The sequence below is a fragment of the Salmo salar genome, chromosome 07, assembly GCF_965601325.2.
Source record: "Salmo salar chromosome 07, fSalSal1, whole genome shotgun sequence".
NCBI lineage: Eukaryota > Metazoa > Chordata > Actinopteri > Salmoniformes > Salmonidae > Salmo > Salmo salar.
Genome location: NC_138297.1, coordinates 22,794,848 through 22,822,434, shown reverse-complemented (window position 1 = coordinate 22,822,434; position 27,587 = coordinate 22,794,848). Strand labels below are relative to the sequence as shown.

General features: G+C 41.8%; 1 protein-coding gene across 1 annotated transcript in view; it reads right to left on the bottom strand.

Moving 5' to 3' along the window:
* Positions 1 to 1,109: 1,109 nt before the first annotated feature.
* LOC106608778 (insulin receptor substrate 1-B) overlaps positions 1,110 to 27,587 on the bottom strand; it is an 86,803-nt gene continuing 60,325 nt past the window's right edge. The window contains exon 4 of the mRNA XM_014206905.3: positions 1,110 to 4,685. Within this exon, the coding sequence (XP_014062380.3) occupies positions 4,678 to 4,685 (8 nt within the window). The 3' untranslated portion in view covers positions 1,110 to 4,677. The remainder of the gene's footprint in view (positions 4,686 to 27,587) is intronic.

The following is a 27,587-nucleotide window of genomic DNA, read 5'->3' as shown; positions in this document are numbered from 1 at the left end:
AAACAAGGTCGAATCATGACGTCAGTGATCTTCAGGTTGGAGCTCTAGGAAGAGGCCAAGTTTATGACTTGGAATTGCGAGTTAGATGACCGTTCAAAACGTATTTTCTCAGTCAGAGCTCGTTTTTTTTCAGTTCCCAGTTGTCTTGAACTCACTGAAGTCATGCTGGATTGACAGCATGGCCAATGTATTCAACCTTTACTGGCCATGGTGTTGCATGTGAATGTTTATCCTTTTAAGCTTGGAAAAGAAACCCTTAAACACAGACTTGGACCACACACCCTCTCCACTGAATAGCAGGCTAGTGATTGCTTTGTAACACTTACAGTTTGCCACAGATTCCTTCCAAACAACTCATTGTTGAATTTGTGATTTCCAACTTGTTGTGCAATGTTTATTTCCAATGGCCGATGAGCAATGATACGTTTTATCTATAATTTCTCTTCATATGACAAGGATTGAAAAGGATTTGCCAGTAGATTGTCGACTTAATTCATGATGATGACTGATGTCTAGCTTGCTAGCTAAGATTTTGAAAGTATGATGTTGACGTGATAAGTCCAATCAAAGTTATGGTAGATATAACGTGATTTAACATCATTTTATCTGTGGCCAATCGCTTTGAGCCTTCTTTGATGGGTACTTCTAATGTAAATTTATGGCAGCACCGAAGGGGCTTGAATTTTCAAGCTCTCCCTGTAGATTTTGCGGTGACAGTTTTGGCAGTTTTGAAGCAGTGGCTTCTTCCTTGCTGAGTGGCCTTTCAGGTTATGTCGATACAGGACTCGTTTTACTTTGGATATAGATACTTTTGTACCTGTTTCCTCCAGCATCTTCACAAGGTCCTTTGCTGTTGTTCTGGGATTGATTTGCACTTTTTGCACCAAAGTACATTCATCTGTAGGAGACAGAACACGTCTCCTTCCTGAGCGGTATGACGGCTGCGTGGTCCCATGAGTGACAGAACACTGAGCCAATCACGGTGCAACTAGAGAACATTACCAACTCCTATGCTCCGTATTTTCCGCTGGCTGCCCCACCACCACAGAAATCACTGATCTAGGCAGAAACACCTGCATTTTGGAGCTGCCTTAAGAAAGCAAAAAAGAGACCATGTTTTTATGCAGCTTTATTAACTCAACCAAAAAATGTTTTTACATTGTTTGCAAACTGATGTGACATGTACTAATGCCAAAATAACATGCGAAACATATAAAACTAAAAAAGTATATATATTTTTTAGCTTAACAGGTGGGGCTAAAACAGGTAGGGCTCTGCCCCACCTGCCCTGAATGACGGGTCGCTACTGTAGGTATGTTAAATGGAGAAATGACACTCTTGCCTCCAAGTACCTTGCTTCTCTAAGAATTAAAGTGACACTTCACTCCAAAATTCAAGTTTGTCATCTAGAACTCAACAGTGAATGAGCTCATGGGCATTGTCCACTTTTGAGGCCATAAAGTGTTGGATTTAACTTTGATTTCAGAATTAACTCTTGCACTAAGCTTGTTTTTGTGCATTTTCCCCCATATTACTGGAAGCTAGGATCTGGCTTTAGTTTGGAAGATTGTTGAGTCATTATGAGAAAAATATAACATTTCCAAAACACTGTTTGTGTTTAATGTGTGTGTGTGTGTGTGTCGCTGCCTCTTTGTGCCATGCAGTGAACAGAAACAAACCCGGCACAGTGAGGTTGGAGTCCCAACTACTTTCCTAACCCCACCTCTGCATTAAGAAACCATTATGGCCAATTGTCCTGACCACAGATCCCAATCTGGTAGCAATAAAGCCGCTTTGTTATGCTACCAAAAGTCACGTGACTCAAATGAGAAGGAAGTGCATAAGACAGCCAGCCCATATACAAATGTGGTGGTAGTGAAACGGACAGACACATTTCGTTCTGTTTAAAGGTGTTTCCCCCCCTATTTTTCTCTTTCTGTGATTGCTCATATTGGCAACTTACAGTAAGTATTGTTCATTTAGTACAATTTCACAAGTGTCCCAGAGGCAAACTATGAGGCAAGATATCTCAAAACATCCAAGACAGGTTTTTTTGTTTTTTTACGGTGGTAAAGAAAACAACAAGAGAGCAGGCAAGGTTATAATAGCATTTAACAACCAAGAAAAATATAAAACGTCAGAACTTGAGAGCTCATAGTAGTTATTCAAAGTAGCTACTGTAGCTTTTTAATGTATTGTCTGAAAGAGTCACAGCGTATTTTTGTTTTGGCACTAATACGGCCATCCATAGACGAGGTCCTCAATGGGGTCCTCCTCGGGGCCTACATTTTCCAGCACCAACCCAATACAAACACGTGATGAAGTCAGGGGCAATTGGTCAAGTCATTTCATGGGTCACTACATCCTTGAACATCATAATTGAATCCTCAATAAGGGAAGGGTACCTTGAGGTTACACAATATTGTACATACGCTAAGAGAACAATATACATAAAAATAGACAATATATATATTTTGAGAGGATAGCCCTGATAGTGCTAAAGGGGAAGAAAGGGACAGACAGACAGACATACAGACAGGCACTTTAGTGCTAATGCATAGCAGAAAGAGTTTAAAGTAAGAGACAAAAAGAGAGAGAAAACAGGAGAATGAGAAACAGAAAGGAGGGTTGTGGCCATCTATGCCCCCTAACAAAATACTTTAATAACTAGGCTGAAGTTAGCACGTTCCCCGCAGCTAGCGAGGCCCATGTTATCAAATCCAGACGTTAGCCAAGACGACTTTAGCGAGGGCTATAGTTAGCACAGCTAATGTCAGCGCCTCCATTATCTCTATGGACACTATAGCTACCATCCTATCGCTTACAGGCTCCTGACACGATGGGGATGAAAAGACCTGCAACTGTCTTGAGATAATAGATGCTAACGTTTTAACTGATAATTGGATTGAGTAGGATAATAATGTCATACCTATATCTGAGCTGTGATCAACAACACTAGCCATTTACCACCTAGCTAGCACAATGCTGAGGGATTTACCATCTACCTAGCACAAATGCTATAATAATCTGACCAACCCAGGTAGAGGAGAATGGGGTATGTTGAGTGGTTGAGCTCATCTTACCCCACTCTCCCCTATTTTGAATGGCTATGTTCCAACATCCACAGGAGCCCATTTACACCACTCAGAATCAGTGGTGTAAAGTACTTAAGTAGTACTTTAAAGTATTTTTACTTAAGTCGTTTTTTGGGGTATCTGTACTTTACTATTTATATTTTTGCAGACTTTTACTTCACTACATTCCTAAAGAAAATAATGTACTCGTTACTCCATACATTTTCTCTGACACCCATTACATTTTGACAAGAAAATGGTTCAATTCACACACTTATCAAGAGAACATCCCTGGTCATCCGTACTGCCTCTAATCTGGCAGACTAACGAAACACAAATCCTCCGTTTGTAAATTATGTCTGAGTGTGTGCCCCTGACAATACATTTTAAAAATTAAAATTGTGCCGTCTGGTTTGCTTAATATAAGGAATTTGAAATTGTTTATACTTTTGATACTTAAGTACATTTTAGCAAATCCATTTACTTTTGATACGTAAGTATATTTAAAACCAAATACTCTGACTTTTACTCATGTAGTATTTTACCTGGTGACTTTCACTTTTACTTCAGTCATTTTCTATTAAGGTATCTTTACTTTTACTCAAATATGACAGTTGAGTACTTTTTCCACCACTGCTCAGAATGCATGCATTCCACAACGCATCACTTCATTCCAAGTGGTATGTTAATGTAGATTTTGGAACAGAGCACCTGTCTTTACCTGCAACAAGTGCCAAGTGTTTGTCTTTGTGTGTTAAATACATATTGTCCAGCGCCAGAGACAGTATTCACAGTGAAGGGTGACTGTCTTATTGTAAAGTATGTGGGTGGATTGGTATGTGATATAGAATACTGCAATCTTGGATGAGAGGTATGGGCAGAGAGAGATAGAGATTTTGAAAGAGGGAGAGAGATAGGGAGAAATCTGTCAGTTACATGAGCTTAAAGCAATGAGCTTAAAGCGAATAGAAGCTATGCTGCCAACATCTCTCACAGTAAGACAGTAAAGGCCAGCTAATTGGTATTTTTATCATCATCATCCTTATTATTCTTACACCTGCCACAACATATTGCTACTTCAAAACAAGCACAAATACTGAAGCTTCTTCACTTCCTTAGTCAATGCTAAGTTGAAGTTCTTTGTAAAATGTCTACAATCAAAAAAATGAGGCACTTTTGAGCAGATATATATTTCTATATATTTTTTTGTTTTTATACTTTGTATATTCAGCCGTCATTAGATTAAATCCTTCTTTTTGATTGGTTAATTGGGTTTCCATTTAAGCTGATGATCGAAAAATATCATTGGCTCCCAGTCAGCAGTCAGTCTTTATACTCTTCTCTGATTGGCTTAGAGTCCTCCCTTCTCAGGCTATGTGCAACCAATAGGTTTTCAGAATATCATTGGCACGCATCCCCATTGGTCATCACAACCAATAAACTGAAAGCAAAAAAATAAAGGTTTTCCATCAGTCCTTCCAAAGTGCTTCAGAGGTGTGACCAGTGCAACCCGTCTTCCCATTGGCTGTCACACAAGGATGAGGAGGAGGAGCTTCAGGATCTCTTATTTATTTCCCATAATTCCAAGGCAAGGGCAAAGACATCAGCATTCTGAAAACAGAGAGTAAATGGCCGGGTTAGAAGACCAGTAAACAATAGCATATGATATGAAGATTAACCAAATATTACTACATTTATCTACTGACTACCACACATTATCACAAACATTGTTTTCAAATCTACAATAAGATATCTATGTCTGCTTATCCACAGGGGAACACTGTGTTCCTTTAATTACATATACAGAGAAGTTCAACTGAGGGATGGAAGGGAGGCGAGTGAGACCGCACAGAGCGAGAGGAGAGAGAGGGAGGGAGAGGAAAAGAACGAAAAAAATTTGGGGAAAGAGGGGGAAAAAAATAAGGGGAAAGAGAGGGCAACCACCACTGCAGGGTGTGTGTGTGTGTGTATGCATCTATTGTTTTAGGTCAATTTACACTTTTCCTGTTATATTACGTAACTAAAGCAAGTATGTCATTAAGAAAATGTCCTCATTTTTTCAATAACATGGAACCGTTGAGAGCTCCAAATTCACACACACAAACTTGTCTTTGTTATGGAACCTCTTGTACGATTGATAACGCCTTCGAGGGTCGTACTGACGGACTGACAGAGGATATTGATGCTACGAAGAGGAAAAGGACTGAAAATGCACACCATAACACGACTCTCATACATCTTCCTCTCGATTGGTCGATGTCCCTTTATTAGGGGGTAACTAGCGGTCACACATGACGAGTATGGTCCCGTGTGGCTCAGTTGGTAGAGCATGGTGTTTGCAACGCCAGGGTTGTGGGTTCGATTCCCACGGGGGACCAGTACAGAGAAAAAAATGTATGAAATGTATGTATTCGCTACTGTAAGTCGCTCTGGATAAGAGCGTCTGCTAAATGACTAAAATGTAAATGTAAAAAATGAGTATGTACTGTAGGTCTATAATAATAACAATAGTCATGTAATTAACATCATCATTAAAGGCCACTTTAATTACGAGGAAACGCTGCGGGCGGGTGGGCCGCATGATGGAAACATCAAATCAACCAAAACAGTAATGACGAATGGTGACTGATTGAGAGAAAGGAGTCCTTTGTTCCTTTTCCTAAATTTCCCAGCCCTGCTCTCTAATTGTCGATGAAAAAAAGTGCCTCCTCTATATTTTTGGTGCCCCCACCGCCCCCTTCTTCTCTTCCTGGTGCAGTGCTATATTTAGCGTCCCGGCACAGACGGTGCCAGCTAACAGCAGCAGCTAGTGCAGCTCAGCCTGAGAGAGCCACACAAACAATCAGCCCAATGGACCCAGGGAGACCGGAGGAGACAGGGCACGCATTGGTACACACACATTGGTGCAGAAGCGCTCACAGGCAATTATTTGTGAGGGCGCACACACCCACGCATTGGCACACCAACACACACACACACACACACACACACACACTGAGGACACAGTGACCGGGTAAATATGGATGGCACATAAGAGCATACTAAACACACACACACGTTTTGTTCTTCTATCCTCATGGGGCACAAACATGTATTTCCATTCAAAATCCTATTTTCCGTAACCCACCGTTTCCCAAACTCGGACCTCAGGACTCCGGGGGGGTGCACGTTTTGCACTAACACTGCACAGCTGATTCAAATGATTAAAGCTTGATGATTAGTTGATTATTTGAATCAGCTGTATAGTGCTAGGGCAAAAAAACTAAATGAGCACCCCTCAGGGCCCAAAACCGAGTTTGGGAAACCCTGCTCTAACCCCAATTATATCCTTCACCCTAATTGTAAACCTAACACCCCCCCCCCACGCAAAAACACACCAATCCATTAGGCCGGGGTCAGTGAGTATATATAATCTAAATGCGAACCATGACACACACACTAACTACTGACATCAGTGTGGTCTATATGCAACCAGACAGGAAGCATTTCCTTTTCTAAACTACTTTAAAATCGCTCTCTCTCTCTTAAATCGCTCTCTCTCTCTCTCATCGATTTCAATCATTTCCTTGCGTCATCTCTCCGTTCTGGGCTCTAATCGATGATGCCTCTGTGAGTAAGTGTGACTGGCTCTTTAACTCCAAAGCCAGATGGGGCTATGATCTCAGCCAATGTCTGGCCTATAAAATGTTCCCTCTCTACATCAGTCCCTATGTCAGTCGGTCTATGTGTCTATCTGTGGCAGTCAAAGTGATGGCTCACTGGATGAAGCAGTCAATGTGGTGCGTGTGTGTGTGTCTGCCTGGGGCCGTCAATGTCCGGTTCTTTGACGGCTCACTTTAGTGGCTCATTAAGGATAAGGCACCCTCTGTGCCTTTAAGTAGATTCATTTGAGTGTATTTGTGTGTCACCCTAGCATCTGTCAGTCTGTGAGTCAGTCTCTGCGATGATGTAAGATGAATATAAGATGCAATGCCTTGTTCTGTGTGTGACACACACTAGTCTGTTGATCAGAGTTGTGTCTGTCTGTCTGCGTCAGTTGTCTGTCTGCGATGGGGTCACTGGACTTAGTTTAGATCTGTGTGTCCCTCAATAGACTGACACTGGCCGAGCACATACTGCTACTGCGCAAGTGGGCACACGTCTCTCTCACACGCACAAAATCGCATACACTCGCTCTCCCCTCTGACCCTTGCACCGCCAATCACTTCCATGCCCCAGGAGCCACAGCTGTCAAGTTATATAACATTCTGTTTAACCAAGAGCCCATCACCATAGGAAGGCCTCTGCCTAGCAAAGAGAGGGTGTTATGAAAGCCAGTAGGGAAGAGGGGATCAGTGCAAAGAGCAGAGCGAGAGAGATCGAGTGAGTAAGGCGATCTCTCTCTCTCTCTCTGTGCGTGTGACATCTGGGAGATGTATGTGCTGTGGATCACAACATTAGCCGGTAATAGACGGATTTTGGCCCCAAAAAATAAATGTAAAGACGATAAATAAAAATAGCCACCGGCCAATTTCAAAACAATGCTTTTTAGCCTATTCATTGATGAAAATTGTATTTATTTATTTTGTGTTACGCTGACCTAGGAGTGCTGTGTTTTTCTGTTTAATTAGGTCAGGGTGTGATAGATGGGTGGGCATTCTATGTTTTTGTTTTCTATGTTTTGGCCAGGTATGGTTTCCAATCAGAGGCAGCTGTCTATCGTTGTCGCTGATTGGAAGCCATACTTAGGCAGCCTATTTTTCCTGTGTTGGTGTGGGTAGTTGTTTCCCGTTTTGTAAGTAGTACCTGATGGATATGTTGGCTGTCGTTTTCTGTTTAAGTGTCATCATTAAAGTAATTATGAGCACTCTACACGCTGCGCCTTGGTCCCCTTTATACGACCCTCGTTACATTTTGCTTCTTTGCACCCCATTATTTCTATTTCTACTTTGCACTTTCTTCCACTGCAAATCTACCATTCCAGTGTTTTACTTGCTATATTGTATTTACTTTGCCACCATGGCCTTTTTTGCCTTTACCTCCCTTATCTCACCTCATTTGCTCACATTGTATATTGACTTATTTTTCTACTGTATTATTGACTGTATGTTTGTTTTACTCCATGTGTAACTCTGTGTTGTTGTATGTGTCGAACTGCTTTGCTTTATCTTGGCCAGGTCGCAATTGTAAATGAGAACTTGTTCTCAACTTGCCTACCTGGTTAAATAAAGGTGAAATAAAAAAAAATACCAGTCGATCTAAATACATTTGACCAGTCATGCATTTTAATATTTTATTGGAATTAAATTGGCGTGTGTATTTTGTTAGTCGTTATGATTCTTATTTATCACCCGCACAGCATACAGATACAGAGCCTAGTTTAAGCGGAAAATCAGTCAGACAGCGTGAGAGTGGCTGCTACAGCTCCTATTGCAGCTGGAGTGAAATGTGCTTTATAAGCACAATCAATGTGCAACAATTCTTAACAAGAAATTTGTGGAGTGGTTGAAAAACGAGTTTTAAAGACTCCAACCTAAGTGTATGTAAACTTCCGACTTCAACTGTATATTATACTTGAAAAATTCAGTTATAAATTATTTTGTCTTAGTTAAAAATAAGTTGTCCTCCAGTAAACTTTGATTAAATTTCCAATATCCCGTCCACGTGGAAAATTATGTGAATGCCAATTAGATGATAATCCGATTGCATTCTGTCTCCTATTAAAACTTTATTTAACCTTTGATGCAAGAGAGAAAGAGACAAGAAAGTAGTCAAGACGACTAGCTTGATTAAGTCTCCTCCATGTATATCTCACTAGGTCGGGGTTTTTTAGGCTCCAAATATCCACTATTGCTAATGTGTCCATAATATGTGTGATTTCCTTAAGGGCACGCTGATGATAGTTTGTAGAGTGATTACCTTTACGATCCATTGAGGTACTTAACACTGTGTTATAGTCTCCTACCATAATGATTTGATCATTTGTTGCCTGTAAGTTCAATAAATTGGTATAAATGTTTTAGAAGAAGTATGGATCATCCTGATTTGGACCATATAGATTCATGCTGGTTAAGTGTGCCTTGAATTCTAAATAAATCACTGACGATGTCACCAGCAAAGCACCCCCACACCATTACACCTCCTCCACGACACATGCGGAGATCATTTGTTTACCTACTCTGAGTCTCACAAAGACACTGCGGTTGAACCAAAAATCTCAAATTTGGACTCATCAGACCAAAGGATAGATTTCGACTGGTCTAATATCCATTGCTCATGTTTCTTGACCCAAGCAAGTCTCTTCTTCTTTTTGGTGTCCTTTAGTAGTGGTTTCTTTGCAGCAATTTGACAATGAAGGCCTGATTCACATAGTCTCCTCTGAACAGTTGATAATGAGATGTGTCTTACTTGATGATTTTTAAGACTGCTCTTGAAGAAACTTTCAAAGTTCTTTAAATTTTCCAAATTGACCTTCATGTCTTAAAGCAAGGGTTCTTAAACTTTTTCAGCCTGGGACCCAAATGAGAAATTCTGTGTTTTCCTGGGACCGAAGCTTAGGAATATGCAACTATACGTAAGTAAATATCGGTACATTTCATTGCCCTTATGCCTAAAACAAATGCAATATAGACAAAAACAAATAACAATGAAATTAAATATCCATATAAATATTTATTAATGTTTATTTTCCCCCATTAAATACACTCTTAAATATCTGTCTAGGTTGGAACTGTTGCTGTTAAAATACAATAAATAATTTTCATTCTGAACCGGAATAAACAGATTGATCACATCACACAGACAAATAACAGAACACACACACACACACACACACACACACACACACACACACACACACACACACACACACACACACACACACACACACACACACACACACACACACACACACAGGCTTTTTGATAGTGCAACCCTACGTAACAGTACAGATGAAAAATGGTCAGGCCTACTGTACATCTTATTGTAGAAATGATTGTTGAAAGAAAGTCTAGGTTGGAACTGTTGCCGTTAAAACACCATACATGTTTTTTTATTCTGAACTGGAATAAACTGATTGATCACATCTGTAGACCAGAAAACACACACAGTCCTAATGAGAGCAGGTCTATTCTGGGCTCTGTTTTTAACAGTGCAACACAGGTCATGCTCAGCCTTGAAACTGTTTCTGTACTTGTTTTTTTAAGTATGTCAGAGTTGAGAACCCTGACTCGCATAGGTATGTGGTGCCAAACTGGACCAGAACATCTTTCTCAGTCAGAGAGGAGACTGCTTCCTGCTGTAGATGAGCAACCCAGAACTGTGTGTGTTTGCCTCAAAAAGCATCTTGCTTGAATCAGTTTATTCCAGTTAAGAATAACAATTAGCTCGCCTTGGCGAATGTTAGCTATTAGCTGTGTACAAGGCCAGGGGATTGTTTGAAAGAGAAACTCACATCTACTACTATGAGAGATAGTACTCCCTTATTACTGTTATAAAATGACAACAATGCCTTGCTAGCTGACTTACTTTTCCACTGTCGAAGCACCATTTCCTGAAGCATTCTGCCCTGTTCTGAAAGAACTCCCTGGGTTTACCATCATGCTGTGGATGTTTGGTCAGGAGGTGTCGTTTTATTAATTTGTTCGTTATGGGAGTCTCATTACTAAGCACTTCCACACACAAAACACATTGTGGGCGCTCCTCGTTCTAAGTTCGTATGAAAGAGAAAGAAACTCATCGCTGTATATGCGTTTCATGACAATCCAGTGAGAACTTCCGGCTAGCATGAGTCCATTGGATGACAACTGTGAGTGATGGCGAGTGGGAATTACAAGTCAGTGGCTGACAGCGCATCATCTGCTGCCGAACGACAGCGCTGCATCGTGTGTGTCGCGGAGTGATCTTCAAGAGAACTGCAGAAAAAAGATCCGGTAAACCGCGAAACACACAGGCATCTCACTCTCCCTCTCGCGCAGCTGCCAAACTGAGCAGAGACCGCTGCTTAAACAGGTAGCGCACTGAACAGAGAGCGCAGATCCACTTGGCCAAATCAATTCCAGTAATTCATTTAACAATTATAAATGTACACTGACACGTCGCGACCCACCATTAACAGGTCCGCGACGACCCATACGTTAAGAAAGGCGGTCTTAAAGTAATGATGGACTGTTGTTTATCTTTGCTTATTTCAAGCTGTTCTTGCCATAATATGGACTTGGTATTTTACCAAATAGGGCCATCTTCTGTATACCAACCCTACCTTGTCACAACACAACTGATTGGTTCAAACGCATTAAGGAAAGAAATTCCAGAAATGATTTTTTTTGTATATATGGCGACTATTTAGTGCCAAAAATATAGGGTTAAATACAAGTTTATAAAATGTAAATAAAAAAACATCGGACAGACACAGGACAGTCTCCCCTTTCGTAGGCCTAATATATGGATCAAACGTCGTTTTTATTGATCTGTTTGTCAGTGTCAGCAGAGTAGGCTACCCGGTCATTTTTGTTGTATTAAAAAAGATTCTGCTAATGTCTCCAGTCATTTAAAGTGTAGTAGAATTGCATTTAGAAAAAGGTCATAATTTTCCTGTGCAACGGAAGGAGAATAAATGTAGGCTATTTGATATAGCCTAGGCCTACTTTAAGCCACTACGTTCTGCATTGAACAGTCTTTTTTGCAAACAGTGATTGAGTTAAGCTATATTATTAGCCTAAATTATGACTATCCAATCTAATCATCAACTTGGAAATAAGTTAGGCTATTTTACATAAGTCTGCAAATGAGAGGATGCAAGGAATGCTTTATTATAAAGGTGCATTTTTATGGTGAAAATGTGCTTTCCCAAGCTTGAAACTCACACGCCTATGTTAGAATAACTGCCCACATTTTACTTTTCCTCAGCCAATGAGATGAGTAACAAACAGCAAAATCACTAGCCTACCTCAATCTACTATCCCCCATAGTAGAAAAGTTGACCTATTCTATTGGTCAGCTTGTCGTTCTGTGCGGAAAGAAATAGCCTATTCCAAACAAACTCTGGGACAGTTGTGGGACGACAGATAACAAATTCATACAACCAGTAGGACTAGGCTACATCCCCATTTAAAAAAAAAAATGGCAACGAGGCTCATGCAACAGATCAGAATGTTTAGCATAAAATGTTGATCAACTATTATTTCTTTACATTATAACCGCAGCAATGCACACAAGGCAGTAGGCTACACGCGAATATTCATTCCATAATGCAAATTAGCATTAGAGAACTGTGTTGTAGGGCATAAGTTCAGGGCTCAAGTATGCTTTATCTATTCCTTATGTTCAACAGTTTGGACATAAATCATACAGTGATTTAATTTATCCACAGAAATTGAAATTATAGGAGGGAACATTCTGCTAAATAATTATATAAAAACACCCACGCACACCGTACACCCCCCCAACCAGCCCATTTGCTGACTCAGCCCCTCTCCCCCCCTCTCTGTTCCGTCGCTCTACCAGTTCTGCCACTTTTCTGCCAAAGTGTTCTGAGAAAGCTCCAGAATAAACACTGTTCAGTTCAGAGAGGTGATTTACTACCATAAAGGAGAGGCAAGGCAGCACGGGGCTCTAGCCCTCCGGCAACTCCGCTGTAGTTCTTCTTAATACCCTTCCCAGAAAACGCAGTACTTCATTCACCCTTCTGAAGTAGAACACAAGACGAGATAGCAACAGATGAGGCATATAGGCTAACATTCAACGCTATTCTGCACCGTTTAGGGGTGGAATCGCTCTACAGTGAGGGAAAAAAGTATTTGATCCCCTGCTGATTTTGTACGTTTGCCCACTGACAAAGAAATGATCAGTCTATAATTTTAATGGTAGGTTTATTTGAACAGTGAGAGACAGAATAACAACAAAAAAATCCAGAAAAACGCATGTCAAAAATGTTATAAATTGATTTGCATTTTAATGAGGGAAATAAGTATTTGACCCCTCTGCAAAACATGACTTAGTACTTGGTGGCAAAACCCTTGTTGGCAATCAGAGGTCAGACATTTCTTGTAGTTGGCCACCAGGTTTGCACACATCTCAGGAGGGATTTTGTCCCACTCCTACCATTAAAATTATAGACTGATCATTTCTTTGTCAGTGGGCAAACTTACAAAATCAGCAGGGGATCAAATACTTTTTTCCCCTCACTGTATGTAGAGTAAATAAGGTTTTGGTTCTAGAGTCCAGACACTGATCTTGGGTCAGTTTTGTGTGTACTCGCAGAGTGGTTAATTAAGGTTAGAGGTTAGGGGAGGGTTAAAAAAAACTTGCATCTCAAAGGCTATTTCACATCCCCTGTTTCTTTGTTTCACTTGATATGCATTTTGCAAAGTCAGAGGTTTTGGCTACTAGTCTAGAACCCCAAAAGGATTGATTGACAAACTTTTTGGGAAATTTCGACAAAGAGAGAACAAAACTGCTGACCAAGCTTTATTATTAAGAAACATTGTCCCATGACTTAGGAGGGAGAAACTGATATGTGTGTGTGTGTGTGTCTGTGTCCATGTCGCCAGTCCATACCCCCATCCTGAGATCTCCTGATAAATTGTGTAATCATTAATAAAGTTGTAAGTGGTGTCCCATCAATCCAGACCCCCTCACAGTCCGTCCTCCAAACCCTTCCCTCTTTCCTCCCCCTGTGGTGTTTAGAGTTACCATGTGTAACCTTAGTACCTTAATTCAGAGACTGTGTGTGTGTGTGTGTGTGTGTGTGTGGTGTGTGTGTGTGTGTGTGTGTGTGTGTGTGTGTGTGTGTGTGTGTGTGTATGTAAGAGTTTGTGAGCGTGGAACGTGTGTATGTGGATGAGTGTGGATGTGTGTGTGTGTGAGTGTGTATGTGACAGCCAGGCATGGCCCAACATGGCACCGCAAATATTTGTGTATGAGCATGGGGAATGCTGGGCGCTCCAGTAGGGGCCCTTCCCTCCTTCCCTTTTCTCCACCAGTGGAAAAAGAAAGAGAAACCAGAAATAATCTTCTACTTCTTCTTTCCTAGACCCCCTCACTATCCTCCCTCCCTCCCTCCATCTCTCTCACTCATTCCATCACTCCCTCTCATGTACGTAGGTTGGTAGATTTACAGTGTGGCTTCTTGCTCTCCTCATCCTAATAAAATGTTATTTTTTGGAGTTCTGTGGTGAACAGATAACCTGGTCTGAGCAGCATAGACAAGGCAGAGACTGAACACTGTATGGGGCTGTGTGTGTGTGTGTGTGTGTGTGTGTGTGTGTGTGTGTGTGTGTGTGTGTGTGTGTGTGTGCTGAGGAGGGAGTGTTGCTGGTTAAATATATAATACATCAATTATATATATGGCATTCAGCAGATGCTTTTATCCAAAGTGACTTACAGTCAAGCGTGCAGAAATGTTTTACGTATAGGTGGAAATAGGTCTGTGTGTGTGTGTGTGTGTGTGTGTGTGTGTGTGTAAGGGAGAGCAGTAGGATCCAGTGGTCATGCTGGACAGCAGGGTAACAGTAGCTGTCTGTGGTGAAAGCTAGTCATAAAGCATGTCACTGCACCGCTGCTGTTTTTAACCATCCCAGGAGGTTATGCCCCCAACACACACACACGTTTCACAGACCACACACACACACACAAAAAACACACAACATTCTCCCTTTACAAAACACACACACACACACACAATCTCAACCAACAACACTCAACAACACAAACACACACAGTCATGCATAATGCAAATGTTACCACTCTGCCCGACTCCTGGGCGCACAGTCACCACTACATATGTAAATTAGCCCTGGCATGACGCACAGCAGTGGCGCTTGACGCGTGTTTTGGTTCCTAATATGATTTATATTAATTTGTACTCTAAAAGCCTTTTCAATTTATTTGCAGTTGACCTCACTACGAAAACACGTGACCACTCCATGACCACACCACCACACACACACACACACACACACACACACACACACACCCCCCCCCCCCCCCCCCCCCCCCCCCCCCCCCCCCCCCTAACCCCACCACTCCAGCCCACTAGGCTAGGTAAAGGAAAAATGTATATCAAATGAAAAAAATAACGACAAAGCCAGGGAGGGCATGTGGGATCCTGATCTGTCATCCCTCGCTCCACTCATTTGTTGACGTAAGCCAGCCCTCCAACCACACACACACACTCCAAGCCAGTGGTAATGGGGGGGGGGGTATAGTGCCCATTTCCTCCCCATCCCTGGAGTGTGAGTCAATCCTTTTATAAGGCCTAATGCACCAAAGATTAGGTCCTACATGTTTCGGTGGGGAGAACATTGTGTGACGGATGCTAATTACTGATGCTGGCTCACTGAGCATCACAATCCGAATGGGATGGGACGTGTTCAAAATGGTAGAGAGACAGAGACACAGATGTACATAATTGACAAACACACATATTAAAGCAGTACACATACCAATAAAGATAGGCTTACGCACCGCAGAGATGCAGACACAGAAGCACACAAATACACGCTTTCAGGTACACACAAACACTATCCTCTGTGGCATTTCTGTGACAACATATTGAGTCACACACAAAATACAGCCTCCACGATGACACACTCCTCAGAGTGTCCATGACATTCTGCAGGAGACCTTTATTTCTGTTTCAGTGGCAGAAACCTTGAAGGTTAACGACCATTTCCAGGCAACATAATGGGACAGAACAAACATCTTCACTCTCACTGTCATCTACCTCTGCCTGCCCTCGCTGACACATTGATGACATCATTCAACTATCTCTAGTTGGAGCACACATTGTTCTCCTCTACATGATTTAACCAGTCTTTGCCCTGAGGGGGGGTGTCTCAGAGAGTGTGTGTGTGAGAGAATCAGTGTGTACGCCGAGATCTACACAAAGATAGGCCTGTGTGTGTGTGTGTGTGTGTGTGTGTGTGTGTGTGTGTGTGTGTGTGTGTGTGTGTGTGTGTGTGTGTGTGTGATGTGCAGTCAGTGAGTCATCCTCTGATCCAATATCACTAACCTGACCCTTCAACTCAGTCTAACACCACATCCCCTCTCTCTATCACCCTGGGTTGATCCTCTACATGCACTATAACCCCTGACCCCTACGTGCCCTTTACATTTCTCTTATCTCTCCCACCGACCCATGAGACCCTCTGCCTCAGCATTGACCCCAGCCTGTGACACACACGTCTCCCCCCTCCCCGCGTGAGAACTTCTCATTATCATTAGCAGTGTTGTCAAAAGCCCACCGGTGCTAAGCTCTTTACAGACAAATCCAGTGAGAGAGAGGCCGGGCTAGGGACAGTAACTTCTAGAACACTAGGGTTCGCAGCAATACTGATGACAATAGTTACTCAACACCGGGAGAACAGGAGGAGTAAGCGAAGGAGGTGTTGCAAAACTGAAGGGGAAAAGAGAGCCGTCTTCATCGACTTGGCCAAGGCTTTCGACTCTGTCTATCACCACATTCTTATCGGCAGACTCAATAGCCTTGGCTTCTCAAATGACTGCCTCGCCTGGTTCACCAACTACTTCTCAGAGTTCAGTGTGTCAAATCGGAGGGCCTGTTGTCCGGACCTCTGGAAGTCTCTATGGGGGTGCCACAGGGTTCAATTCTCGGGCCGACTCTTTTCTCTGTATATATCAATGATGTCGCTCTTGCTGCTGGTGATTCTCTGATCCACCTCTATGCAGACGACACCATTCTGTATACATCTGGCCCTTCTTTGGACACTGTGCTAACAAACCTCCAAACGAGCTTCAACGCCATACAACACTCCTTCCGTGGCCTCCAACTGCTATTAAATGCTAGTAAAACTAAGTGCATGCTCTTCAACCGATTGCTGCCCGCACCCTCCAGCCCGACTAGCATCACTACTCTGGACGGTTCAGACTTAGAATATGTGGACAACTACAAATACCTAGATGTCTGGCTAGACTGTAAACTCTCCTTCCAGACTCACATTAAGCATCTCCAATCCAAAATTAAATCTAGAATCAGCTTCCTATTTCGCAACAAAGCATCCTTCACTCATGCTGCCAAACATACCCTTGTAAAACTGACCATCCTACCGATCCTTGACTTCGGCGATGTCATTTACAAAATAGCCCTCAATGCTCTACACAGCAAACTGGATGTAGTCTATCACAGTGCCATCCGTTTTATCACCAAAGCCCCATATAATACCCTCCACTGCGAACTGTATGCTCTCGTTGGCTGGCCCTCACTACATATCCGCAGCCAAACCCACTGGCTCCAGGTCATCTATAAGTCTTTGCTACGTAAAGCATGGCCTTATCTCAGCTCACTGGTCACCATAGCAACACCCACCTGTAGCACGCACTCCAGCAGGTATATTGCACTGGTCATCCCCAAAGCCAACACTTCCTTTGGCTGCCTTTCCTTCCAGTTCTCTGCTGCCAATGACTGGAACGAATTGCAAAAATCTCTGAAGCTGGAGACTCATATCTCCCTCACTAGCTTTAAGCAGCAGCTGTCAGAGCAGCTCACAGATCACTGCACCTGTACATTGCCCATCTGTAAATAGCCCACCCGACTACCTCATCCCCATATTATTACTTACCCTCTTACTCTTTTGCACACCAGTTGCACATTCATCATCTGCACATCTATCACTCCAGTATTAATGCAAATTGCAATTATTTTGCCGCTAGGGCCTATTTATTGCCTACCTCCCTACTCTTCTAGATTTGCACACACTGTACATAGATTTTTCTATTGTGTTATTGACTGTATGTTTGTTTATGTGTAACTCTGTGTTGTTGTTTTTGTCACACTGCTTTGCTTTATCTTGGCCAGGTCGCAGTTGTAAATGAGAACTTGCTCTCAACTGGCCTACCTCGTTAAATAAAGGTGAAATAAAAAAAATAAATAAAAAGAGAGGAGATAAAGAGAGAAGGCAACGTGGCGAACGAGTGCAACGGAGAGAGAAAGAGAGAGATTGATTGGAGCAAGACGACGAGCAAGAGGAGAGGATGCAAAAACAGAGAGAGTGGTAGAGAAGAGGGAGAGAATGCAAGAAAGATGGAGCATAGATGAAACAAACAAACAAAATGGCAAAAACAAAGAGAGGGTGAAAAAGAAAGACAGGAAATGCCTGAAAGAGGGTGTGTGTCATTGAGAGTGAATAGAGAAGTGCTCCCATGGACTCAATGACCCCCTGAGCCCGTACTACGAGCACACACACACCACAGCGCACTTGCTCACACAAACACACACACACACACACCATACCACAGCAGACAATCACTGCTCTGTACTACTGTAAAACTGATCCACAAAGTTCCTGGCAGGCAGCCACAACCATCAAGGAACTATATACTGTACTAGTATACACACACACACACACACACACACACACACACACACACACACACACACACACCAGGCGGAACTCTCCTTAATCCACAGAACATGATAAGAAGAAAAGAAGAGAGAGGGTGGGAGGAAGGGGGAGAGAGTAAAAGTGGTGAGAGAGGAAGAGAAAAGGAGAGAGTGTGTGGGTGTACTGCCAAGAAAGCAGACTTGAGGCTGGCGGAGGACTTTGGGCATTAGGTGAGAGGCTTTTCGCCGATCTCTTTTTCCTGTGATTTGATTGGCTTCCAGATCAGTCTGAGCCTTTCTTATTGAGGAGCCCCAAACACGTGTGTGACTGTACTGTATATATAAACACAGCAACCAGAGAGCGTATTACCATCTAACAACTTTGATTTGAGGAACACACCCACTCTTTCGCCCTCGTCTTGGGCATGGTCCGGTGCCCCATTGACTGGTTTGACTGCCAAGTGACATGTTGCCTTAACTTCACTAGGGTAGGGGGCAGCATTTGGAATTTTGGATGAAAAGCGTGCCCAAATTAAACTGCCTGCTACTCAGGCCCAGAAGCTATGATATGCATATAATTGGTAGATTTGGATAGAAAACACTCTAAAGTTTCCAAAACTGTTAAAATAATGTCTGTGAGTATAACAGAACTGATATGGCAGGCGAAAACCTGAGGAAAATCCATCCAGGAAGTACTATTATTTTGAAAGGCTGTTTTTCCATTGAAAGCCTATCCACCATACAAAGACTTAGGACCCAGTTCACGATCTCTATGGCTTTTTCTACATGTGGCCAGTCTTTAGGCATTGTTTCGGGCTTTTACTCTTAAAAATGAGTGAGATACAGCACTTTCAATGAGTGGACAGTGGACATTTCCAGACATGAGTCCAGCGTGTGATCGGGAGCGCGCCTTTCTTGTTTCTCCTTTTCTATTGACGAAGCTTTTGTCCGGTTGAAATATTATTGATTATTTATGACAAACACAATCTGAGGATTGATTTTAAACATCGTTTGACATGTTTCTACGAACTTTTATTGTACTTTTTTGACTTTTCGTCTGGATGTTGAGAGCGCACTTTGTGCCTTTGGATTACTGAACTAAACACATCAACAAAACTGAGGTTTTTGGACATAAAGAGGGACATTATCGAACAAAACAAACATTTATTGTGTAACATGGAGTCCTGGGAGTGCCACCAGATGAAGATCATCAAAGGTAAGTGATTAATTTAAATCGCTATTTCTGACTTTTGTGAGTCCTCTCCTTGGCTGGAAAATGTCTGTATGGTTTCTTGAGGCAAGGCGCTGTCCTAACATAATCGTATGGTGTGCTTTTGCCGTAAAGCCTTTTTGAAATCTGACACAGCGGCTGGAATAACAAGACGTTTATCTTTAATCCTATGTATAACACTTGTATCTTTCATCAATATTTATGATGAGTATTTTTGTAATTTGATTTGGCTCTCTGCAATTTCACCGGATGTTATTTGAGACAATGCATTACTGAACATAACGCGCCAATTTAAACTGAGGTTTTTGGACATAAACAGTTACTTTATTGAACAAAACAAACATTTGTGTAACATGGAGTCCTGGGCGTGCCACCAGATGAAGATCAAATGTTAGTGATTCATTTAATCACTAATTCTGACTTTTGTGAGTCCTCTCCTTAGCTGGAAAATGTCTGTCTGGTTTCTTGTGGCTAGGCGCTGTCCTAACATAATCACATGGTGTGCTTTTGCCGTAAAGCCTTTTTGAAATCTGACACAGCGGCTGGAATAACAAGACGTTTATCTTTAATCCTATGTATAACACTTGTATCTTTCATCAATATTTATGATGAGTATTTTTGTAATTTGATTTGGCTCTCTGCAATTTCACCGGATGTTATTTGAGACAATGCATTACTGAACATAACGCGCCAATTTAAACTGAGGTTTTTGGACATAAACAGTTACTTTATTGAACAAAACAAACATTTGTGTAACATGGAGTCCTGGGCGTGCCACCAGATGAAGATCAAATGTTAGTGATTCATTTAATCACTAATTCTGACTTTTGTGAGTCCTCTCCTTAGCTGGAAAATGTCTGTCTGGTTTCTTGTGGCTAGGCGCTGTCCTAACATAATCACATGGTGTGCTTTCGCCATAAAGCCTTTTTGAAATCGGACACTGTGGATTAGCAAGAAGTTTATCTTTAAAATGGTGTATAATACTTGTATGTTCGAGGAATTTTAATTATGGGATTACTGTTGTTTGAATTTGGCGCCCTGCAATTTCACTGGCTGTTGTCGAGGTGGGACGCTAGCGTCCCAATGATACCAGAGAGGTTTTAACACTGTGTGTGTGTGTGTGCGTGTGTGTGTGTGTTCCCCAGTGCATTTGAATAAAGCAGAAGAGCAGTCTAAACATGACTAGCCTACTGAGTCATTATATCTCCTCATTAGAATCAACCAGACTGGCAGACGGCGTGAGAACGAGTGTGTGTGTGTGTGTGTGTGTGCGCAGAGATTACATTAATTACATTTATATATTTGAAATATGTATTTCAATTACTTCTCAGTATTTTGTCATTTGTATTACACTACACTGAACTACATACTTAGTAGAAAAATACTTTTTACAGCTGTAATATGTATTTTCTAAATACAAAAATACTTTTCTATACCATTTTTTTTTATAGAGGTCCACCATTTTGTGGTCCCCTTTCACCCTACATTGGTATTAGAAGTCTGATGGCACTGTGGTGTGATAAGAGTGTCTGCTAAATTAACTAAATATAAATGTTTGTGTAAAAATGGATAACTTCAAAGTATTTTGAGTATTATTCTAATGAGCTCCGCCCAGAAACAAGGTTTTGTCTAGAAGAGATACAGCTTTTGTAAAAATTGACTTTTCATAGCAGGTTTAGGAGAATTTATGTAGCAGGTTAGGAAAAGTAGGTTAAGCTGTATCCCACCTAGACATGACCCCAAAACGAGGCCAATAATAATAATACCCAGTATTAATTTTGGCATGTTCATTTCACATATATATTTTGGTCATTTAGCAGACACTCTTATCTAGAGTGACTTAGTCAGTGCATTCAACTAGATCAGTGGATCCCAAACTTTCTATAGTCCCATACCCCTTCAAACATTCAACCTCCAGCTGCATACGTCCTCTAGCACCAGGGTCAGCGCACTCTCAAATGTTGGACCAGGGCACAAATAATAATCAATAATTTTGCTGTTTATTTAGCCATCTTACATATAAAACCTTATTTGTTCATCGAAAATTGTGAATAACTCACCACAGGTTAATGAGAAGGGTGTGCTTGAAAGGATGCACATAACTCTGCAATGTTGGGTTGTATTGGAGAGAGTGTCAGTCTTAAATCATTTTCCACACACAGCCTGTGCCTGCATTTAGTTTTCATGCTAGTGAGGGCCAAGAATCCACTCTCACATAGGTATGTGGTTGCAAAGGGCATCAGCGTCTTAACAGTGCGATTTGCCAAGGCAAGAAACTCTGAGCGCAGCCTTATCCTGAAATCTGGCAGTGGCTTCTGATTAAATTCAATTTTTCACAGAACCGCTTGTTGCGATTTCAATGAGGCTCTCTTGTTCAGATATCAGTAAGTGGACTGGAGGCAGGGCATGGAAGGGATAACGAATCCAGTTGTTTGTGTCATCCGTTTCGGTAAAGTACCTGCGTAATTGCGCACCCAGCTCAATCAGGTGCTTCGCTATGTCACATTCGTCATTGTCCGTAAGCTTGAGTTCATTTGCACACAAAAAAAATCATACAATAATGTAAAGACCTGTGTGTTGTCCTTGTTAATGCAGACAGAGAAGAGCCCCAACTTCTTAATCAAAGCCTCAGTTTTGTCCGGCACATTGAATATAGTTGCGGAGAGTCCCTGTAATCGATTCAGATCATTCAGGCGAGAACCAAACATCACCCAGATAGGCCAGTCGTGTGACAAACTCGTCATCATGCAAGTGGTCAGACAAGTGAAAATGATGGTCAGTAAAGAGAACTTTAAGCTTGTCTCTCAATAAATAAAAAAACTTGTCAATACTTTGCCCCTTGATAACCAGCGCACTTCTGTATGTTGTAAAAGCATTACATGGTCGCTGCCCATATCATTGGATTATGCAGAAAATCCACAAGAGTTCAGGGGCCTTGCTTTAATAAAGTTAACCATTTTCACTATAGTGTCCAAAACATCTTTCAAGCTGTCAGGCATTCAAATCAAAAAATTGAATCAAACTTTATTTGCCACATGTGCCGAATACAACAAGTGTAGACTTTACAGTGAAATGCTTACTTACAAGCCCTTAACCAACAGTGCAGTTCAAGAAGAAGAAAATATTTACCAAGCAGGCTAAAATAAAAATAAGAATAAAAAGTGACACAATAAGAATAACGAGGCTATATACAGGGGGCACCGGTACCGAGTCTGTGTACAGGCTAGTTGAGGTAATCTGTACATTTAGGTGGGGGCGAAGTGACTATGCATGGGTAACAAACAAACAGCGAGTAGCTGGGGGGGTCAATGTAAATTGTCCGGTGGCGATTTTTATGAATTGTTCAGCAGTGTAATGGTTGGGGGTAGAAGCTGTTGGCGCTCCAGTACCGCTTGCCGTGCAGTAGCAGAGAAAACAGTCTATAACTTGGGTGACTGGAGTCTCTGACAATTGTATGGGCTTTCATCTGACACTGCCTATTATATAGAGTTGAAGTCGGAAGTTTACATACTCTTAGGTTGGAGTCATTAAAACTCGTTTATCAACCACTCCACAAATTTCTTGTTAACAAACTATAGTTTTGACAAGTCGGTTAGGAGTTGCCTGTCCTAGCCACACAAGTATTTTTTCCCAACAATTGTTTACAGATTATTTCACTGTATCACAATTCCAGTGGGTCAGAAGTTTACATACACTAAGTTGACTGTGCCTTTAAACAGCTTGGAAAATTCCAGAAAATTATGTCATGGCTTTAGAAGCTTCTGATAGGCTAATTGACATAATTTGAGTCATTTGGAGGTGTACCTGTGGATGTATTTCAAGGCCTACCTTCAAACTCAGTGCCTTTTTGCTTGACATCATGGGAAAATCAAAAGAAATCAGCCAAGACCTCAGAAAAACAATTGTAGACCTCCACAAGTCTGGTTCATCCTTGGGAGCAATTTCCAAATACCTGAAGGTACCACGTTCATCTGTACAAACAATAGTACGCAAGTATAAATACCATGGGACCACGCAGCCGTCGTACCGCTGAGGAAGGAGACGCGTTGTCTCCTAGAGATGAACGTACTTTGGTGCAAAGTGAAAATCAATCCCAGAACAAGAGCAAAGGACCTTATGAAGATGCTGGAGGAAACAGGAATCTATTTCCACAGTAAAACGGGTCCTATATCGACATAACCCGAAAGGCAGCTCAGCAAGGAAGAAGCCACTGCTCCAAAACTGCCATAAAAAAAGCCAGACTACGGTTTGCAACTGCACATGGGGACAAAGATCGTACTTTTTGGAGAAATGTCCTCTGGTCTGATGAAACAAAAATAGAACTGTTTGGCCATAATGACCACCGTTACGTTTGGAGGAAAAAGGGGGAGGCTTGCAAGCCAAAAAACCCCATCCCAACAGTGAAGCACGGGGGTGGCAGCATCATGCTGTGGGGGTGCTTTGCTGCAGGAGGGACTGGTGCACTTCACAAAATAGATGGTATCATGAGGAAAGAAAATTATGTGGATATATTGAAGCAACATCTCAAGACATCAGTCAGGAAGTTAAAGCTTGGTCGCAAATGGGTCTTCCAAATGGACAACGACCCCAAGCATACTTCCAAAGTTGGGGCAAAATGGCTTAAGGACAACAAAGTCAAGGTATTGGAGTGGCCATCACAAAGCCCTGACCTCAACCCTATAGAAAATTTGTGGGCAGAAAAAAAAAAGCGTGTGCGACCAAGGACGCCTACAAACCTGACTCAGTTACACCAGCTCTGTCAGGAGAAGTGGGCCAAAACTCACCCACCTTATTGTGGGAAGCTTGTGGAAGGCTAACCGAAACATTTGACCCAAGTTAAACAATTTAAAGGCAATGCTACCAAATACTAATTGAGTGTATGTAAACTTCTGACCCACTGGGAATGTGATGCAAGAAATAAAAGCTGAAATAAATAATTCTCTGTACTATTATTCTGACATTTCACATTCTTAAAATAAAGTGGTGATCCTAACTGACCTAAGACAGGGAATTTTTACTAGGATTAAATGTCAAGAATTGTGAAAAACTGAGTTTAAATGTATTTGGCTAAGGTGTATGTAAACTTCCGACTTCAACTGTAGGTCCTGGATGGCAGGAAGCTTGGCCCCAGTGATGTACTGGGCCGTTCGCACTACCCACTGTAGCGCCTTATGGTCAGGATGCTCTCGATGGTGCAGCTGACGTTGTCTCTATATTTTTTTTTTGCCTTTTCCACCAGCATGGTCTCAGCCATATCCGCGGCAGCAGGAAGAATAAAGTCCTCCACAATAGTATGGGGCTTGCCTGTCCTAGCCACTCGGTAGCTCACCATATAAGACTCTTCTAGCCCCTTCTTATTAATGGTATCTGTTGCTTTTATACATGTTTTACTACTCGAAAGTTGTCTTTATTCTCGCTCAAAAAACTCCCAAGGCTTATTTTTCAAATTGTCATGTTTCGTTTCTAAATGTCTGCGCAAGAGTGAAGGTTTCCCACGAGAGAGTAACGGTTAATGTGACTGGATGTTATTTATTTGACTAGGCTACCTGTATTTGACATTGGGTTATTTCGCTGAACAGTAGATGGTTTAAATTAAATTTTTGGCAGTAAAACGAGGCAACTCAGGCGAAAAAAACCTCACCCAAATGTATAGCCCCGTTGGAAAATATAAATGGACTGTTGGAAATTGTGAAAAGAAGTACTAAAAATAAAAATAAACATAAAATAATTGTATCACATTTTTATTTGGCGTACCCACAACGACATTGCGTGTACCCCAGTTTGGGAATACCTGAACTAGATAAACAACAACATATCACAGCCATAGCAAGTAAAACGTTTCTATTACCATTACTGAGAATGTTCTTGCTGTTCGGCCGTCTACTTGCAAATGTATTTTAATTAAATACACTTCAAAAAAGTATTTTGTAGTTTATTTTGATATATTCATCTTCATGGTATTTTGCAATTGTATTTTGAAATTTTGCCCATCCCTGTCTGTCAGAGAATAATTTCTTAACTGTCACTGAGTGAACTTGATATTAGTGATGGAGGGGGAAAAAAAATCCATATATCAGGATATAATTTACCACATAAACTCAGCAAAAAAATGAACGTCCTCTCACTGTCAACTGCATTTATTTTCAGTAAACTTAACATATGTAAATATTTGTATGAACATAAGATTCAACAGACATAAACTGAACAAGTTCCACAGACATGTGACTAACAGAAATTGAATAATGTGTCCCTGAACAAAAGGTGGGCCAACAGCTGCATTAAGTACTGCAGTGCATCTCCTCCTCATGGACTGCACCAGACTTGCCAGTTCTTGCTGTGAGATGTTACCCATCTCTTCCACCAAAGCACCTGCAAGTTCCCGAACATTTCTGGGGGGAATGGCCCTAGCCCTCACCCTCCGATCCAACAGGTCTCAGACGTGCTCAATGGGATTGAGATCTGGGCTCTTCGCTGGCCATGGCAGAACACTGACATTCCTGTCATGCAGGAAATCACACACAGAAAAAGCAGTATGGCTGGTGGCATTGTCATGCTGGAGGGTCATGTCAGGATGAGCCTTCAGGAAGGGTACCACATGAGGGAGGAGGATGTCTTCCCTGTAACGCACAGCGTTGAGATTGCCTGCAATGACAAGCTCAGTCCGATGATGCTGTGACACACCGCCGCAGACCATGACGGACCCTCCAACTCCAAATCGATCCCGCTCCAGAGTACAGGCCTCGGTGTAACGCTCATTCCTTCGACAATAAACGCGAATCAGACCATCACCCCTGGTGAGACAAAACCGCAACTCGGCAGTGAAGAGCACTTTTTTCCAGTCCTGTCTGGTCCAGCGACGGTGAGTTTGTGCCCATAGGCGACGTTGTTGCCGGTGATGTCTGGTGAGGACCTGCCTTACAACAGGCCTACAAGCCCTCAGTCCAGCCTCTCTCAGCCAATTACGGACAGTCTGAGCACTGATGGAGGGATTGTGCGTTCCTGGTGTAACTTGGGAAGTTGTTGTTGCCATCCTGTACCTGTCCCGCAGGTGTGATGTTCGGATGTACCGATCCTGTGCATGTGTTGTTACACGTGGTCTCCCTGTAGCACTGTCTTAGGCGTCTAACAGTACGGACATTGCAATTTATTGCCCTGGCCACATCTGCAGTCCTCATGCCTCTTTGCAGCATGCCTAAGGCATGTTCACGCAGATGAGCAGGGACCCTAGGCATCTTTCTTTTGGTGTTTTTCAGAGTCAGTAGAAAGGCCTCTTTAGTGTTCTAAGTTTTCAGAACTGTGACCTTAATTGCCTACCGTCTGTTAGCGTCTTAATGACCGTTCCACAGGTGCATGTTCATTAATTGTTTATGGTTCATTGAACAAGCACGGGAAACAGTTTTTAAACCCTTTACAATGAAGATTTGTGAAGTTATTTGGATTTTTTCGAATGATCTTTGAAAGACAGGGTCCTGAAAAAGGGACATTTCTTTTTTTGCTGAGTTTAGATCGCAATGTTATTTTTTACAATATCGCTATACTATTTTTGAGCTAGTCGGCTGTACCTGCACCAAAACTACAGTAATTTTACTTCATAGCTGGTTCTCCGTCTTTTTAAATAGTGAGACAATTTGTTTTCAGCAGTTTTATTTCAATGACTGATCAAAACTAGTTCTCTTATGGCTCTCTCTTTTCCTTCTGCAGCAGAAGTTTCGGGAAGGTAAAGCATTTTCAGTGTGAACTTCAACGGCTAAAACCAGACATAAAATATGTAGAAAATATAGTGGAGCAGTATATTTTTTTAATAAGATCATCTTTGAGAACGAACAATCACCTAAATAAAAACTAGACTAAATTAAAAATACATCATGGCATGGGGCCCCCATTGATTTTGTTTTACGGTTTGAGTCACTTAGATGGCATAAGAACAAGGCATAAGACTTGGAAAAATGTGTTTAATTGACAA